Source organism: Zosterops lateralis, assembly GCF_965231275.1.
Source record: "Zosterops lateralis genome assembly, chromosome: 3".
In the NCBI taxonomy this organism is placed as follows: Eukaryota; Metazoa; Chordata; class Aves; order Passeriformes; family Zosteropidae; genus Zosterops; species Zosterops lateralis.
The window spans coordinates 11,454,747-11,471,867 of NC_139764.1; the positions used below are offsets into that span (position 1 = coordinate 11,454,747).

Below are 17,121 nucleotides of genomic sequence, written 5' to 3' on the forward strand. Positions count from 1 at the left end.
TCCAAGTTTCTCCATCCATGGTTCTTCTTGAAGATTGGTTTGAATTTTGACATCATTCTGCTTTTCTGCATTTCTTGTAAATTGTCTTTAAATATAAAGAGCTAAACAGGAAAGTTTTCACTGCATAAACCCAAGGACTAACCTGAATGAGCTCACTGTCTGCAAATGCACAGTTTCATAATAATGACAAAAATCTCTTCTCCCTTCATCTCCTAAACCTGACTCAGTAATCCTAATATTGCCACCATTTGTGCTGCCCCTTCACACTTATTCTCCAGACCTTTACTTACCAACACAACACTTTTGACACCACTTAGTGTCAGGAATTTTCGTGGATACTGCAAACTTCCTACAAAAGATAAACACAAAATTATTGATCCACTAAAACAATTGAGTGAATTTTCTTTTTAGACAGTCACTGATAGAAACACATTTGCCACATCAAAAAACTAAAAAATACAAGTTGGCGTATTTCTCATGAAACCATGGAAACAATAATGCGAAAATTTATCAGATAGGCCAAAATATTATTTGCTGGGAACAGGACTCAGAGTTTCTACAGGGGTTAGAAGACAACAGAAACTATTAAGACCAGCCACAGTACTCTTGACAATAAAAGTAACTAATTTGATATTGTAGAAAAGATGGGAATAAAGAGATTGATAGACAGATGCTGCACTCAAAGCTATGAATTGGGAAAAGAGTTATGGAACACTTCAAATGGAACTGTCCAGAAATGACTGATAATGCAAAAGGACTGAAGAGCATGAAAACTGAGTACTAGTCACATTTTTTTACTGGAACAAGTCATGGAAGGTCTGAAAGGAACTGCTCAAGGACACTCCAGGGAAAGAAGCTGGAAAGGAGACTTATCACAGACATTTTTGGCTACTGAATATCTGCCTACCAAGTATCATAAACTAAGGTTAGAACATTTTGCAAATGAATATACAAACCTCACAAATTACTTCAAATTTAATTTTGCTTTGCCTTTTCTCTACCAAAGCCTCTGCTTTTACCATTTTGCACGTAGCACTCATCATCATACCATCCAGAAACTTGTTTAAGAATACACTTTATAGTCTGATAGGAAAAGAAATTACATTCTCCTACATACTTCAAATGTTTGTCTTTTGCCTGGCTGCATGTGACTACCCTACAACTAGAGGTAAAACAGGAAAATACATTATCTAAATTAATCTCTCCTGCCTTTGAATGACTGGCTTGGCACTCACATTCAGGTTGTGCTGCATTTTTCTTGGGAAGTGACATGACTGGACAAGAAATTTTCTGAGTCCTCTGCAACTTAGGTGAGGTACCACTCCAGGCAGAATCTACTATGGTTTTCCTAGCATGATCCTTATGGTAATTATGGTTATTAGGCCACTGCTGATTCAGTCCTCACCCCAAAGTCACTCACCAAAGTCAAATTTGGAAGAGAGCAGCAAAACAATAGTGCAGGTACACAGAAGACAACAATTCAAAGCACAAATTATCTTTTAGTTATTTAGATTTTACCCTCTAGGAAGAATACAATTTTCAGACAAGTGTTGCACCCTTGTTTGCAGGTAACTGTACAAGAAGCCTTTCCTGAACCCAAGGTTTATATGTTAATAGGCTTTTAATAGAACCAAAGGTAGCAGAGAATCAAATTTTCTATCATACAATTTCCTACCAGAAATCCTATTCTGTCAGAAGAACCAGTGTCTCACTATGCGCTTTAAGAATCAAAGATTTTTCTGCAAACTAGATGAGTGTTACTCCCTTCTTCTGCTAGGATTTGAATGGGTTACTACAGAGGCTTGTTTGGCAGTGTCCTGGTTCTGGCCAGGACTGGGTTAATGTTTGCTGCAGCCAGGAGAGGAACAGCCATAGATTTTGTTTAGCATCAAAAACAACCAGGATTTACCACACCAGACTACACCTGAAAAGAGCTATGCCCAGAAACAAGAGGTTTCATAACCAGAAGGTCAGGTGCACCAAAATCCATTTCTCTAACCAGATAATTCACATCCTGAGCCACGGAAATGCAGGGCTCAGCCCTCTGATGAATGCCCAGAGCTGCTCACTGCAATCTGTGAACAGAGCCCCCCACATTTGGTGTTCCCAGAGCTTCCCAAGCATCTCCTGAACTCCCAGAGTTAAGATATTCTGATATATCCGATGATGTGTATTTACCTGGGAAGTATTCGGTCAGGGAGTTTATGTGCTGGAATAGCAACAGGTAACTTTTGCATTTGCCTTGCATAATCAAAGAGTCCTGGTAGGTTATGGGAATAAAGCTGAGAAGCTTTACCTGGCAATTAGAAAACAAACCACACTTCAAATACGAAACCAAGTGTTTACCAGCACTACCACTCAAAGATAGCACAGTAACTTACCAGATATTGATAACAAACAATTGTTCATGACATATAACCAGGTACATCTTCGAGGAAACAGCTGGCACATGGAAGGAAAAACAAAGAAGTGGCATTCAATTTGATATATGCAAGACAATTATCAATTAGTATCTGCTTAGATGACAGAACAAAACTAATAGTGACTTGCTTTTTGCAATAGAAATAAGTTTAAGCCAAGTAACATTTACCTGGATGTCAGAGTTAGTTCAGAGTAAATCTTAGGCACACACTATATTTAATACATGATTTAACATTTAGGTAATAAGCACATTTTATACTCATGTCTTCAGGTATATTATATTCCACAGGATGTTATTATAAAGATCAATCAATCCTTTTCCAAAAAATTGAAAAAACATTGAATTTTCTCCTTCAAAGAAAAGCTCAACAACAAACTTCAGTAAACCAAGCATGGTCAACAAACCATAGCCATTCTGAAGTCTGTGACAGCCCAAATCTCTTGAAACAATTAAAACTGGCACTTTGAAGGGATTCTTCACCTTTACCTGCATGCATACACATTTCACTAAAGTGATGAATGAGCGCAACAAATGTTCAAGGCAGAGCTGTTTTTTGTCAAATCCTGCAAGTCCTAAAAAGATGGGGGTGAAAGCAACAAGACATCCCTAAAAAACCCAAACAAACTGCAACTACTTTTTTCCCCTCTCACCTAACTTCTGAAACTGGCACAAGAAACACCTCTGGTAATAATCTACCAAACTGCTTGTATCAAAATTTAACATGCAAGGTTGATTGACCTTCTGTAGGTACCTGGACATATTGTGACTCAGTAGGTTTGGACCTGAGGATTAAAGAACAGCAATTCTTCAAATCAGCAGGTTAATTGACCTGTCACTCATTCCTCCTGTTCCACACATGACTGGCTGTGTTAGGCAGCATTTCTTCTTGTCTCTAAGTGCTTATTAAAACGTTTCCTCAGAGCTCACTAGGCACACTACATGATTTTCATTACAGCTCTTCTCTTTCCTTGCCAGTTAAAAACCAAACCAAAACCAAACCCCAGAGAGTAAAGAAAAAACCCAAACTTTCCTTGGTCTACCTGCCCTACAGGAACTATTGCATTAGTGCTATTTCTCAGGGTAGCTTCCCTGGAGCTGAAACACAACATTTGTTGCAAAGATTCTGTATTGTAATGAAGTTTTATGGAAAACAGAAACTTTCACCCAAAATGCACTGGGGAAATTCCACACTATTTACCTAATCGTTAAACTGCAGAGCAATGCTCTATGAAGTCTAAAACACAAAGAGATGAAGATCTCCTATATAAACATGGTTCAGCCTACAAACACAAACATGACTGAAAAGTATCCTCAACAGCAAATATTTAAGGTAATTCTCAGTGTAGCCAATGCTTATGTAAATATAATAAAAAACCATTTTTACAAGGATTATACAACATTAGTCTGAGTGGTTAAAAAAAGTGATGTATTATTTTTTAAACCAGAAATATACCTGTTCCATTGATGTTTCATGAAGTTCATTGAGGTTCAGTGTGTAAATACCTTCTTCTGCTCCAAATATCAAGTACTGATCTGCAAACACAAAGAGGTAGAAATTTTGATTTCAGGAAGGCTATGTACACCTTTATCAAAAAAAAAAAATAAAAATACATTTACACACATAAAAACAAATCAAACTATAATAGTTACAGTGTTTGAAAGTACAGAAAATTAATCCTGCTAAGGAAGCTTTAATTTATGAATGGGGCTATTTTAAGTCATTAAGAAAGTTCAGGGGTTTTTTTTTTTTTTTTTTTTTGTTTTTTTTTGTTTTTTTGTTTTTTTTTTTTTTTTGAGTAATAAGTGTAATTTTAAAAAAAACAATTCAAGCACAAGCAGGAAATCACGTGAATAATTTCAGCATATCTTACTTAGACATTTCCATATATTCTGGAAATATCCATTGCCTTCTCTGAGAGTACTTCTACAGCAGCATTGACTAACATTTTGTCAGCAGTCTGTGGGTGCCTCACTTCTTTAACACAGGCATGCAAACAAGGCAGACATCTCCTATGAGATGACGTCAACTGCTAAGGATTTACCCTTCCCTAATTCCAGTTTCTAAAATCCCCGAATATTTTCTTGCTGACCAGCTCATTAGTCCATCTATATAGCTTATAACCAAAGGGTGCAATGGCAGGCAAATGCGTACAGTATTACCAACTATTCCTTTTAGCAGGGTAGATATTAAAGCACTAAAATTTATGCAAAAATAAACAGCTGCAGAATCCTGTAGAGCCAGAAAGATCTCAAGGGAAAAATATCAAGTGAATGATAAAGAAATCAGTCTCAGCTAAGACCTCCAAAAGTCAGATTTTTTTACAAATAAAATTAGGATTGTCTTCTTTTGGACTAAAATGTTGAGAAGAGTCTAACTTCAATATATAATTTATTCCATTTAATCAAAGCAAAAAACTTCATCCAATATATCTCAAAAACAACACAACTTTAGACAGCAGTGGCATAATTAAAGAATGACTCCTGCTTATATGAATATGTCTGTTTTAAAAGGAACAGTCCTGCTTATCTAAGCACTCCTGAAATTCAAAATGGGTAGAATACTCATCATACAGTACCTCTTGTATCTGGATTTATCCAAGATGTTGCACAATGGATTTTTAATGGACAGCCATTAAAAACCTTTGAAAAGCAAGCACCCATCTGTAAAAGTAAAAATATTAAATATATAAATTTGAAAAATTAAAATGTGACCTTCCCCAAAGGATTATTTTTACTTCGAGTAGTAACAGAAGATTAAGAGTCACACCACTGGCTTAACATTGCCAAGTCATATTAGATTTTTTTAAGTAAAAAAACAAATACTACAAACATTTCAGAAATGTGCTCTTTCACCCTGCTCCCACCATCCATTTGTGTGACTCAGCAATACTCACATGTACTTTAGGTGTGGGAGGAAGGCCATTACTAATTGGTTTCTAGAAAATAAAATTAAAAAGTATGTTTACACTCATACTACACTTGAACATGTACATTCCCTCCCCACACACAGCAGAACCACAAATACCCAGGAGAATTTTCTTTCATTAAAATCTCTGCTATGATTCCTCAATACCTCCTCACTGAATGTTTGCAGAGTCTTATGCAATATTTTCACACTACAATGGTGCCTGTAAGAATGTAATTTCCAGTACTAGAGAGTTGAAGCAATATTGTAACAACTGCTCAACCCTTCAGTATCCCAGCATTAAATGTTACCACTCAGTGCCACATGCACTTTCCTGTGTCAGTATCAATTTCTCCTACCACAAATGAGCTTCTGAACAAACAAATTTGACAGGTGAACACACAATTTCAAATAACAAGTTCAAAGCTGTCCAGGTAATCCCACTTTCCCAAGTATTGCCAGAATTACTGGCACTTCCTTAAAATGAAACAAAGACTCATCACCACGTTTCTAGTCTATTTCCTCTTCACTTCTCACAAAAAAATTCCATTTCTAGCCTCACACTGGGAAGGAGCCCTCAAAGAGAGCAGGCTAATGTTACATTTCATGTATTCTGACTCCAGCATATTCCATTCCCTCATTTCCCAGTTTGCTTCAACAGCCATTGCTCAGTACAACACAAGATGATGTCTCTGAGGTGTGGGACAGAGCAAGTCAATTGTGTCTATTTGTGATTCTGTTTGTTTCTAAGGAAAATTAAACACTGACAAACTTCAGTCTGTATCGCAACTAGACAATCAAGGAAAGCTCTGCTTTGATTCAAAGTAAACAAGATGCCATCCAGCATTATTTCCATATTAAAGAGCATGCCTGCTCCTTTCCTTGCACATGTAGAACAGTCAAGACAACCCTAAAAAGGCACCCAGAAACTTAAATACCTACCAGCATTTCCTTCTTTTCTTTCCTTGAAAAGCTAGTGTCTCTAGCTTCACTCTGTTGATGTGGCAGTTCCTCTCTTTCACCATTTAATTGCACAGAAGTGACTCCATTACCTAGAAAGATTCATATTTAAAATTGTGTTCTCCTACCCTCACCTCAAAGAATAATCTAAGAACTTTTTTAAGTGGGCCAGAATTTCCAACTAAGTCAGAACATACACTATATACGATATAGGATCAAATACTCTGATTTATTTGTGAAGCATGCACATTCCTACATGTGCACACATCCATCAAGCCACATCTAATCCCAGTCCATGACTTTTGGAATCCATGACTTCTTGGAAATTAATGTAATAACTCTAATATAATAACTCTAACAACTCTAACAGGAGCACAGAAAGGGATGCAGTCACAGTTAGGAGAGAAAACATGCTGAGCATACCTAAAGAAATACTTGCCAATAACACTTCAATTACTGATTCCTTAGAAACACAGCCTTGTTAGAGTGAAAACTTTAACAAGTCAACTGCAGTATTGGTATGAGGCAAGGAAAAGCTACCAGAGAAACAGTTCAGAGGCAGACATTCGGCTTAAGAGAAGCCAGTCCAACTCTGAAGGCATCAGACTGACAAAGGCAGAAAGTGAACAGATGAACAGTGAGCAGACAGTGAACACAATCACCTCTATCCTCCCCAACCCAGGTCATTACATACAAAAGCAAACTCTGAAAGCTGAACCCTGTTATTGACATGACAAATGACAACAACAGCTGACACACTGAACCTGACACCCTACAAACACTGTTTTACCAGTCCTGATACTCTACATTCTAAGTCTGTTGCTTAGGAAAACAATTGTGTCACCAATTGATCAGCAGGAATTGTGTCAGGGACTTTGATAGAAGGTACATTTAATCTTCTTAAGAGTTAAAGCATGCTTTCTTCATGAATTTTGGCTTTCATGCACTTTTTTTACTTGCCCACCATAGAAAAATTACCTCAGTATCTTTCAATGTGTGCACAGCTAAGAATATAGAAATCAAATCCAAATAGGTTATTTAAGAAATACTTGTATACTCCTTGAGGTCTCTTTTATTACCTAAAGGATTAGATTTCTGTGGAGGTAACCGAGGAGGTGGTGGTCTGGGTGGAACATGAGATGTAGATTTTGCTGGACTCTCTGATGTTGGGCATCTCTTGATTGTCCCTTGATTTTCATTTTCGGAAGAGAAGCTCTCTTGGGGGATAAATATGGATTTAGGCTGAAAGAGACATAGTAATTATCAAAACCTAATGAAAAAAGATTCAAAGCATCCATGTCACTTATCAATGAGGACAAAACCCCACATGCAGCATTTAGATCCTGAAATCTTCACAAGCAAAGAGCCATCAACACAGCAATTTAAATATTCTCCAATTATTTGTTTATTTAAAGTGCATTTTTCTTCTGAGCAACCAAATCCCCCTCACTTACCTTTGGTGGTAAAGGAGGTGGCACTTTAGGTTTCATAGTAGCACTATAAAGAGAAGAAACAAAACAGAGAAAAAACTCAAATTTCAATCTTCAAGAAGACACAGGGCTTTATAAATGTCATAAAAATAAATACCATTAACTTGTCAGGAACACTATTACATCCAAGTAACTGCATCACAAATACTTTCAAAGATTTTGTTATACCTCAGATACTGTATGAAAACAAGGATTACAGGTCCCCCCACAGAGAGCACAGAGTGTCATGAACTGGTTTGTTGAAGATGCACAAACTTGTGCAGAACAAAGAGGGGAGAAACAGAAGAGTCTGACATTTGCTCTGTGGAGAGGAGAAAGTTTAAGGTATCAGTAAGCTGAGGGTGAGTCACAAGAAAACTAATGAAGACCATTCCTTGGAAAACTTACACTGATGGCTTAGAACAGCCTTACACGTAAAAGTAAAATCCGTCTGCAGTAGCTGAGCCCTGCTCAGCTACTCTCATGTTTAGGTTGGTTGCTGGATTTTTGGTTGAGTTTTTTTTTTTTCCACAGAGATGCTGGCAAAGACAACTTGTGCATGCTAGAAAAGCTTGGTCCAACAGTACAAGATATTACCAGAAAACAACACAGCTGAAGTATCAGGAGCATTCTTCCCCTCCTGGTTCTGTGGTTTGAAAAATACACTGCATTTAAAAAGAAAATACTGAACTCTGAAATTCTGCATGTTTTGAAAACCTCTTCCACTGTCCTGTTTCCTAATCTTTTAGGAACAGAAAATTATTTCCACTAAATAAACTAGGAATACAGCTGTGAAAACTTGACATTCTTTCACATTATTTTCCTTATTTTAAAATTATGTTCAAAGTAGTGAGACATCTGCTTGTTTGTTTGCAGGCCAACAACTTTTCATTCTCTTCAGGAGTTTCTGTCCTGGCATCTTATCTGTTGTTTGGATTTCAGAGAAGCTGGAAGGGGATTCTGAAAACCAGTTCCCCTGTGTCATGTACTTCAGCTGCTTTGGTGGTAGAAATTATCTTCTCTTAGTAATATGGGGCCAAGTTTAAGTCCTCAGTCATGAGGGTTCAAGCTCCATTTTCTTTTGTATTCTTCCTACATTTCACACAAGCAACGTGAGTGGGGAGCCAAAGAAAGCAAAAAGGCAATAATCAGGCATGCATGTGCCAGATGTGTGCACAAAGTGTGCCCTTATTTCAACAAGAGGATTTGGAGGCAGCTTGTCACTGCTATTCCTGCAGGGCAGTGCCCCAGTAATTTCTGCTTTCCCAGGTGCCATAACCAGGAAATTCAAGCATCAGCAGCCTTGCTGCAGATGAGAGAAAGAGAATTATCAAAACAATCAGAATTATGAAGAGTGATAACTATATTGTTCTCTGAAATATGGATTCTCTGCTGCTACAATCACTTGGTTTCGTGCAGTGGCAGCAGTTTGGGCTGGAATGGCTACACTGGATTCACTGGTTTTGTTCTGGATCTGAAGGGAGAAGTGACTGAGGTCACATGTACTCCACCTCACAAAATACAAATCAAACCAAAGACTTGAATCTTCAGTGGGCTCCACAGAAAGATATCCAAGACCAGACAGATGAACCAATCAATAACTGCAGCAGATACCAAGAGAAAGGCACAGATGCAAAATTTCTCTAACCCAAGGCTGAGGGATTCAAGCTTTTACACACTGTCAGGCCCTCTCTGTAGGGCAAAAGTACTTAGGATGAAATATCTGAAGAAACAAAAAATACCAAGAGAATTCTGGAAGATAATCAGTGACTACTGATCCCCAGAGTCAGATGAATTAGAATCTCTCCAGAAGCTGTTTTCAGGTTCTTTCTTGCCTAACCTAAAAAACAAAATCTACACAACAGAGACATAAGCAGCTGAAGCCAAGGCTGTTTGAAAGTTCTGATGGAGCTAACACAAGGAATGAGGATCCCACAGCACTGGACAAAAAATTCCTGCTAGCACTTCAAGACAGCAGGGATCAGGAGGTTTCAAGCCCTCGAACATTACTTAAGTTCATGATACTAGCTACAAACAGAGCAAGTGTGGGGTAAAAGAAACATTAGACAAAAAGGTTTAAACAGTCACAGCTGTACACACAAAAAAAATAAAAATCTAGAGGTACATATGGATGGAGGAACAAAGCTGAGGTGGTTCACAAAAGCAGTAAAATGACTCAGAAAAAGTAAAGAAAGAGAGGTTATAGTTTGGTTCTCTGCAAGAGAGAGATGCCAGCAATAGATAACACATGCTTTAAAGGTTTCTTGTATGAAGCAACAGCTTTCCAAATTATCCATTAACAGAAAGCAAACAAAAATTACATCTCAATGGCATCATTCCTTTTGGTCTTTACCAGATTTCTTTAGGAATGTAAATCTACACGTAATGGTTTTGCTTCTTCGATTGTTTCAGCTCTCATCAATCAAACAGAGCCCAAGAATACTTATACCAGTGGGATTTAACATGAACATCATTAATTTGACACATGCCTTTGCAGTCACATAACCTTGCTCTCTCTGAGTAAAGGAAGCCAGCTCTAATCCACAAACCAAGCACCCATACAAGCATCCTCCTAGTTGAGAGCACAGAGAACATACTCAAACATCCAGAGAAGCCTCTAATGTATATATTTTATCTACTTTTCATGAGCTTTATTTTAATATACAGTTATCAGTTCTAAAGAAGGCACTCAGACTGTAGTGAGACAAATAATGATGTCAATATTTTGCTCCGTAATAGAAAATAAAAAGAAAGCTATCAATCAAGGAACAAGATTTCATCCTCACCCCAATTTATAACCATCAGCAGAATAAGATGACTTATGGTGATGTAATCCAGCAACAACATTAAAGTATCTATCTTTAAAAATGCTATATAAAAAAAAATCCCAAGATGTTATAGAATGTGATTCAATCTTTTTTTTTGTAATACTCATCTATTCAAGAATCTGATTTTATTTTATTTTTACAAGAAGGACTTACTGTTTAGAATCATCATCTGCATCATCATCATCTTCTAAATGTGCCACGTGTCCCCTAAGAAAATGAACAAGGTACTGTGTTTGAGTGAGTTATATCAGAATTACCTTCGCTGTTGTGAAAGATTCTGAGCCCAGAATCTACCTGTTTTATACAATTTTACTGTCTTTTTTGAAATCATTATTGTTCTTTAAAGTACAGCTGCAATCTAGACAACTGTGCCTCTCTCACAGGCTCTCAGCAAGCACAGGGACAAACAAGAATCAGTTGTGACAGACAAAAAAATCAATGCACAAATCACTTTTGAAACACACACAAGAGGAAAAAAGAAACAGAATTACCGCTGATGTAGTTCTTCTTCAACTGATTTTAAGAGACTCCTTCAGCATTAAAGAAGAACAAGAACATAATTTAATTGTGGTACACAAGCACAATCATCCAAAGCCAGAACAAAAGCACCTATGATCCTATCAGTAAATAATCCAAAGCATGTTATTTCAGGTGGCTTTCAGAATATTCATCCAGCATCCAATAAAAATAAATATAGCTGCAATTTTTTTTTAATTTATTGTTCACACAACACCCTCTTGTGGGTTTATTAAACAATGTATTGCTATTAAGTGCAATGGTCCTTTTTCCTCTTACTGTAAAACAAGGACTGCGTTACTTTAATCCAATTTAGAAGAAATCCATAAGAAAATCTTAATACTAAGCAAAATGAACAGACTGACAAGTATGAAATTCCTGTTGGGATAAATTAATTCTTCCCTGATTAGTTTTTGCAACATTCTGTATTTCATACTCATGTTTTTGTCTGAAAACAGAGAAGGATCACAGGACTACGGAACAAGAGGCTCTCAAAAGATATCAGTACTGATTTTTTTTCCTCCCAATTAAAGACTGTGCAAAAATATCATGCTCTATGCTTAGGTTTCCTGCATTTTTAGTATGATTTAATTTAGCAAATCAAAGCTGGGCATCCTAATTCTGGCATGCAGAAATGTAATCAAGCAATTGTGCATAAAGGGAAAATTACATGGAAAATTATTTCATAAGATTAACGTATCAAGATGATTAAAGGTATGAACATAAAGTTAAAAGGCTTGCCAAGAAAGGTAAGTATTATTTTTTAAAGCATCTATAATTGCATGTTCCTAGTGCACTACAAGATAAAGAAGGGAATGGCAAAGAGCAGCACTGGCAGCTCCCAAATGGGGTAAAATTGTGCTCTCTGGGACCTATCATGCAGAATATTTTGTAAACAAGTAGACTAAGATAACAGCTCATAAAAGGAAGCTTGCATCACCACAAAGACAAGATGGTCAATGCAGCCTCAAAAAATGAAAAGTGCTGTGATTCTCTATGATTAGTTACTAATATTTTAGAAATAAACAAGTAGTTTTAGAATTTTAACTGACAGAAACAAGTTTGACCTATTCCAGCACATCCATTTCAGCTAATCTAGCTTTCTATTAAAATAGTCTTAATGAATTAAAGACAGAAAATGCAGTTGCTTACTCACTTATTTCCACCCAGAAAGTAGCCACACTGAGGACCATGACCATATTCTAGCTGTAGATCCTAAAACATAAGAGAATGAATCTGTTAAGATGAACAGGGGAACACCAACACACACCCTGTGCCACACTGCTGTGATCCCTCTGCAACACCTGAGACCCCAAACAAGCTGAATTCTCTGCCCTTCCTGCCCTTAACACCATTCTCAGCCCCATGGCACCCAAAAATCTCTCTGCTCTATTTCTAATTCCTTTTAACTCTGACCTTAGCCCGTCTTGCACACAAGAGATCCTTCGCTCAAATAAAGTCAGGAAACAAAACAACAACAAAAAATAATACAACAATAAGAGAAAAAAAAAATTAAATTTAGGACTTTGCAATCTACCAGATTCCATAGAGAACGCAGCTACCCCTGACTGGCACATTTAGCAGTCATTTCAGGAGGGGAGTAGTTCTGGCAGAGAGCCTGAAATCCATTAGCAGAGGGAAACATTTAAAAATAAGCAGAGAGGACAATAAGTGCTTTTATCGCTCTGGTTATACCAATATACGTTAGGAAGACATTTCTTTGGGGAAAAAAAAAGCCCAAAACCAGAATTAACAAAGTCAAACACTCCACCAAGCATGGAGTGTAGGCTACAGAGGAAAAGATGTGGCAATAGGACTTCAACACTATTTTTAAATAAACACCATAATGGTATAAATATTTAATGCATTAATGGAATACAGGGACCCCACAGAAGCACAATCAAATCTGCATCTGCTGGGAGAATACTGCTATAATTACAGGTTTTTTTTCTTCAAGTGGATCACAGCAGGAGAAATCTGACCATAAATTTGCTCCTGAAACAGTGACTGTATTCACCAGGAGAAACAAATTATTGATCTCCTAAATTAGTGATAAATGGAGCTACACTCTTCCTTCTCAGGAAACAATTTAAAGGTCTTCCAACATCTGCTGTTGAACTCTTTCAGCAGCAACCATATCAAAAAGCATGTCACCCTTCAGCAAGAGGCCCAGATACCCAGGCTTTAAGAGGAATAAATCTGGATTACATCTGGCTGATCTTTCAAAAGGGCATTTTTAAAAACCAGAGGAAGTCTCACACCAGAATTTGCCAGTGTTCCAAGCTGATGAAGTAGAAACCACTGCAGCCCTCAGCTCCAGGCTGAAGGGCAATCACAAAGCTGTTAATACAAAGCTGTAAATGTTGGGTTTTGCTTGCCAAGGAGTTTCAGGTTGTTTACTGCACCCTTTAGTCTGCCCTGTAAAGTTAAGTAGTAGTTTGCACATGGGTGTGTCCACCACAGCTGTCAGTAGCATTTGGTTGCTTCAGTGACTTTACGTATTTTCCCAAAACAAGTGAAATACTGTGGAAAAAACCACTATGTAACTGATAATTACTTGACAGAAAAGAATGTATAAATCAGAGGACTGAATAAAAACTGCAAATTTGAGCCTGGTGCTTGCATTTCCTGAACCATGGAGAGACTCACTTCTCAATCTCTGTATCAACTTCATTATACATCTTTGTTCTACAATTAAATGATCCCTCCAAAGCACCGAACACCATCCACTTCTATGGATCTGACTCCTCACCACCAGTGGATGTTCTACAATCAACAAGAAACAGATTCAACTTTCTTTGCTCCGAGTACTTCTATGACTTCTACGCAATCTCAGAAACTTCCACCTGCAAGCACAGATATTTTGACAATTCAGGCTCTATTCACAGAGCAGGAAATCACACGACTGGACACGTAAGATGTGACCAAACTCAGAAGCAAGTAGGTGAAACAGGTTGTGTGAGTCTCTGTAAGAGGATGCCAGAACAAAGACTGGGAAACTGTTGAGAAAAGTAACCCCAGAACAGAGTACTGAAATCTGAGATTTTCACCTTGAAGAGAGAAGCCTTCAATATTGCAAAATGCTAGGCAGACCGAAAATGTCTGTTCATTTGAATTTACAACTGTGCAAGATACACTGTACAGCAAGGACAAGGAAATTATTAAGGGGAAATAAATAAACCCACCTAAAACAAAAGGAGCCCCTCCTCTGCCACCAGACCTTTTTAGAGTTATTGGAATTTTCCTTATCAAAGATGACATCTGCCAGAATTACTTCTGTTTAAATGTTTTAAAGGGCAAAACCTTTGTTTTGATTCTGTTTACTCTTGTGTAACATACATTTGACTATGACTTTAATTGGACATGTATACTCTTTCTAATCCCTTTAAACATTGCTGGTTTTCACTCCAAAGGTAGGGTCAAGTACTACATTACCAAGGAAATTTCTCCTTTTGACCTCTTGATAAATACTGACAGCTAGAGAGGTTTTACAAGGTGAAATAAGTTTTTCTTCTACTTTCTATTTCAAATACACACAAAATCTATAATTTTGTGTTAACTAAACCTATTCTAGCTACATATTTGATACAGAAACATTGGTAAATGCTGCATGTATCCAGCAAAGCCTCCAGTGAGCTGTTACACTGCACCAGAACACCCAATAGAAATAGATTCTTTTCAAAGCCACACATAAAGGTATGAAATCTTATGAATAACGAATTTCTACTGGGAAGAACACATTAGCATTAATTACTAAATTACTGCATGTGGCCCAAAATATGCCTCAATTTATGGTAACTTTTTAAAATGATTTTAGCTCTGTAAAGGAATTGTTACTTATGAGGTATTTTATAAAACCAGTGCCACACCAGGGAAAGATCCCAACACTAGCAGGTGATACAACATGCTTGTGGAAAAGTATAATCATTTCCTCTTGATAACATTTGAGAAATTCATGTACCACTTCTCAAAGAACATATCTGAAACCAATACAGTCAGAGCAGGAGTGGGGGAAAGAGACACACAAAGAATCTCTGATAAGTGCACCCTACAGAAGAATGAACCAAGCAGTAATTATCTCCTCTAAGGGTTAGATCTTACTGAAGAATCTCACAAATAATTACCACCAACTCAGAATTATCCACCTTGATTCACAATGAGCACAGGAGGATGTGAAGAAAGCAGTGAAACGGAAAGTGCTGTTGAGTGACTTTAAAAACACATCTCACAATTGTGACAACAGTCCTTGGTAAGTTTTATAATAGTCACAATTTTTGAAGAGTGTATTGAACAGCATGGGGTAGAAGAAGGATAGGAAAGGACAGTTCAGTTATGAGACACATTCTCATTCTGCTCTTAGACCCACAGATACCAGGCTAGCAAGATACGGGACAACACTAAAAGTAGCCTTAAAAAAAAATAAATTTAGAAGTGTTAAACTACAAAGAGGAAACCGAAAGCAAACCAAACTGAAAAGCCAAAACCACACTCTCAAAACCAGAGGAACTGCACAACTGGGGGTGATGCCACCAGGTAGGGAAATCTAGACTACTGATCTCAAAACAATTTGTGAACACTCTTATAAGGAAGCAATACAGAATTTTCTTTCCAAGAAAGGCAAAGACAGTCTAAGCTCTCACTAATTATGTTTCTGGCAAATTCAAGTCACACCAGGCCAACAGATGATGTAACAAGCAAACAAAAAACCTCTAAGAACAAAAAACATCCCATAAAACCCAAGACATACCCAAACATCCCAGTTTCCCACCTTCCTCTTAGTGCACTTATATTAAACATCTCAGAAATCCATAAAAGTTAGTATGTAAGTGCTCTTCATTTAGTGGAGAATGTTTCTTCCTCTTTCTCAACAGTTTGTCCAAGACTTCAGTGCATTACTTATCTAACTACACAAAGAGCAGAGAAATAAGAAGCCTCACTTCCTAGAAGAATTTCTACACTGTGATGCTAACACACCAAATTTTTTAGCAGTGCAGCAACAGAAAATTTGGAAAATGAATCAGACTTTAAATGATGCCAAATGCCATTGAAAACAGTTATGAACTAAACTTTCTGTTATTTCTATTAAGTGTATGTTCATTCTGTAAAATAATTACCATCTGGAGAATTCAGAGACTTACACTAATATAATTTTATAGTCTTGCATGGGATCATTAAAAAAATCAAACCTACCAGACAAAAATACAAAGAAAATGTTTCTTCTACTTTCAATCACCCTCCAAAAAACTAACAAATTATGCACCGTATGGCAATGAAGACATTAGAATGAATGCATAATACTAAGCCCTTTCTATAAGTGACTCAAGTAAATATGAATACAGGTTAAATACTGTCAAGGCTGCACGTAAGAATTGCTTTCTACACTACAGAAACACATTTAGACTAATAGTTACATTGAATGGTTTTTACACAGATGAAAACACCACTACTACAATAACAGGACAAAACATGAAAGAGGAAAACAAGGACAAAACTAACACTGACAAAGAAAGGCATAAGATGAAAAATACCAGGTTAGATCTTGCAGTGTAGTATATGTCTTCTGAATTGTCCAAAAAATCGCTACTGTCAGGCTGTTCATTAGACAGAGATCAAGAAAAGCAAATTATTTATATTGTGACTGAAAACCAGGTGCACATAACAGTAAATTTTCATGCTAAAAAAAAAAATCCTGTTAGTTGAAACTCAAAACTCTGTTAAGACAGTTCTGGGGATGGGGGTAAAACACAGCTAAGGGAATGGACACATCACCAAACACCAAAATGGTGAATTATTGTTCGTCACCTGAGCTGTGGCAATGTGTGACAAACTGTCCCAGCAAGAGCCTGGCTCAACACCTCAGTGCAGCAGTGACAATAACTCCTCATGCTGAAGGGTCCAGCAAGGGCTTGATGCACTTACACACTTAAACTGAGTGTAAGTTTAGGCACACTTGGTGAGACAGAGGCAAAAGCATCAGAAGTGCTTTAATGAAAACAGATGCACACTGTTACTGCTGGAGGA

The 17,121-nt window shown here is 37.2% G+C and overlaps 1 protein-coding gene across 6 annotated transcripts in view; it reads right to left on the reverse strand.

Annotated features, from left to right (window-relative positions):
- Nucleotides 1-17,121, reverse strand: part of MAP4K3 (mitogen-activated protein kinase kinase kinase kinase 3) — a gene marked incomplete at its 5' end in the record, with an annotated part of 61,218 nt that overhangs the window by 13,017 nt on the left and 31,080 nt on the right. For 3 of the 6 annotated variants that reach the window (XM_083857682.1, XM_083857681.1, XM_083857678.1), the window contains 12 exons: nucleotides 291-349; nucleotides 2,179-2,296; nucleotides 2,382-2,442; nucleotides 3,876-3,955; nucleotides 4,999-5,083; nucleotides 5,317-5,358; nucleotides 6,270-6,379; nucleotides 7,367-7,529; nucleotides 7,742-7,784; nucleotides 10,738-10,791; nucleotides 11,076-11,114; nucleotides 12,257-12,315. In XM_083857682.1, the coding sequence (XP_083713808.1) occupies nucleotides 291-349; nucleotides 2,179-2,296; nucleotides 2,382-2,442; nucleotides 3,876-3,955; nucleotides 4,999-5,083; nucleotides 5,317-5,358; nucleotides 6,270-6,379; nucleotides 7,367-7,529; nucleotides 7,742-7,784; nucleotides 10,738-10,791; nucleotides 11,076-11,114; nucleotides 12,257-12,315 (913 nt within the window). Of the gene's footprint in view, nucleotides 1-290; nucleotides 350-2,178; nucleotides 2,297-2,381; nucleotides 2,443-3,875; nucleotides 3,956-4,998; nucleotides 5,084-5,316; nucleotides 5,359-6,269; nucleotides 6,380-7,366; nucleotides 7,530-7,741; nucleotides 7,785-10,737; nucleotides 10,792-11,075; nucleotides 11,115-12,256; nucleotides 12,316-16,628; nucleotides 16,692-17,121 lie in introns of all 6 variants that reach the window. The other 3 variants (XM_083857683.1, XM_083857679.1, XM_083857680.1) reach the window with 3 other exon arrangements.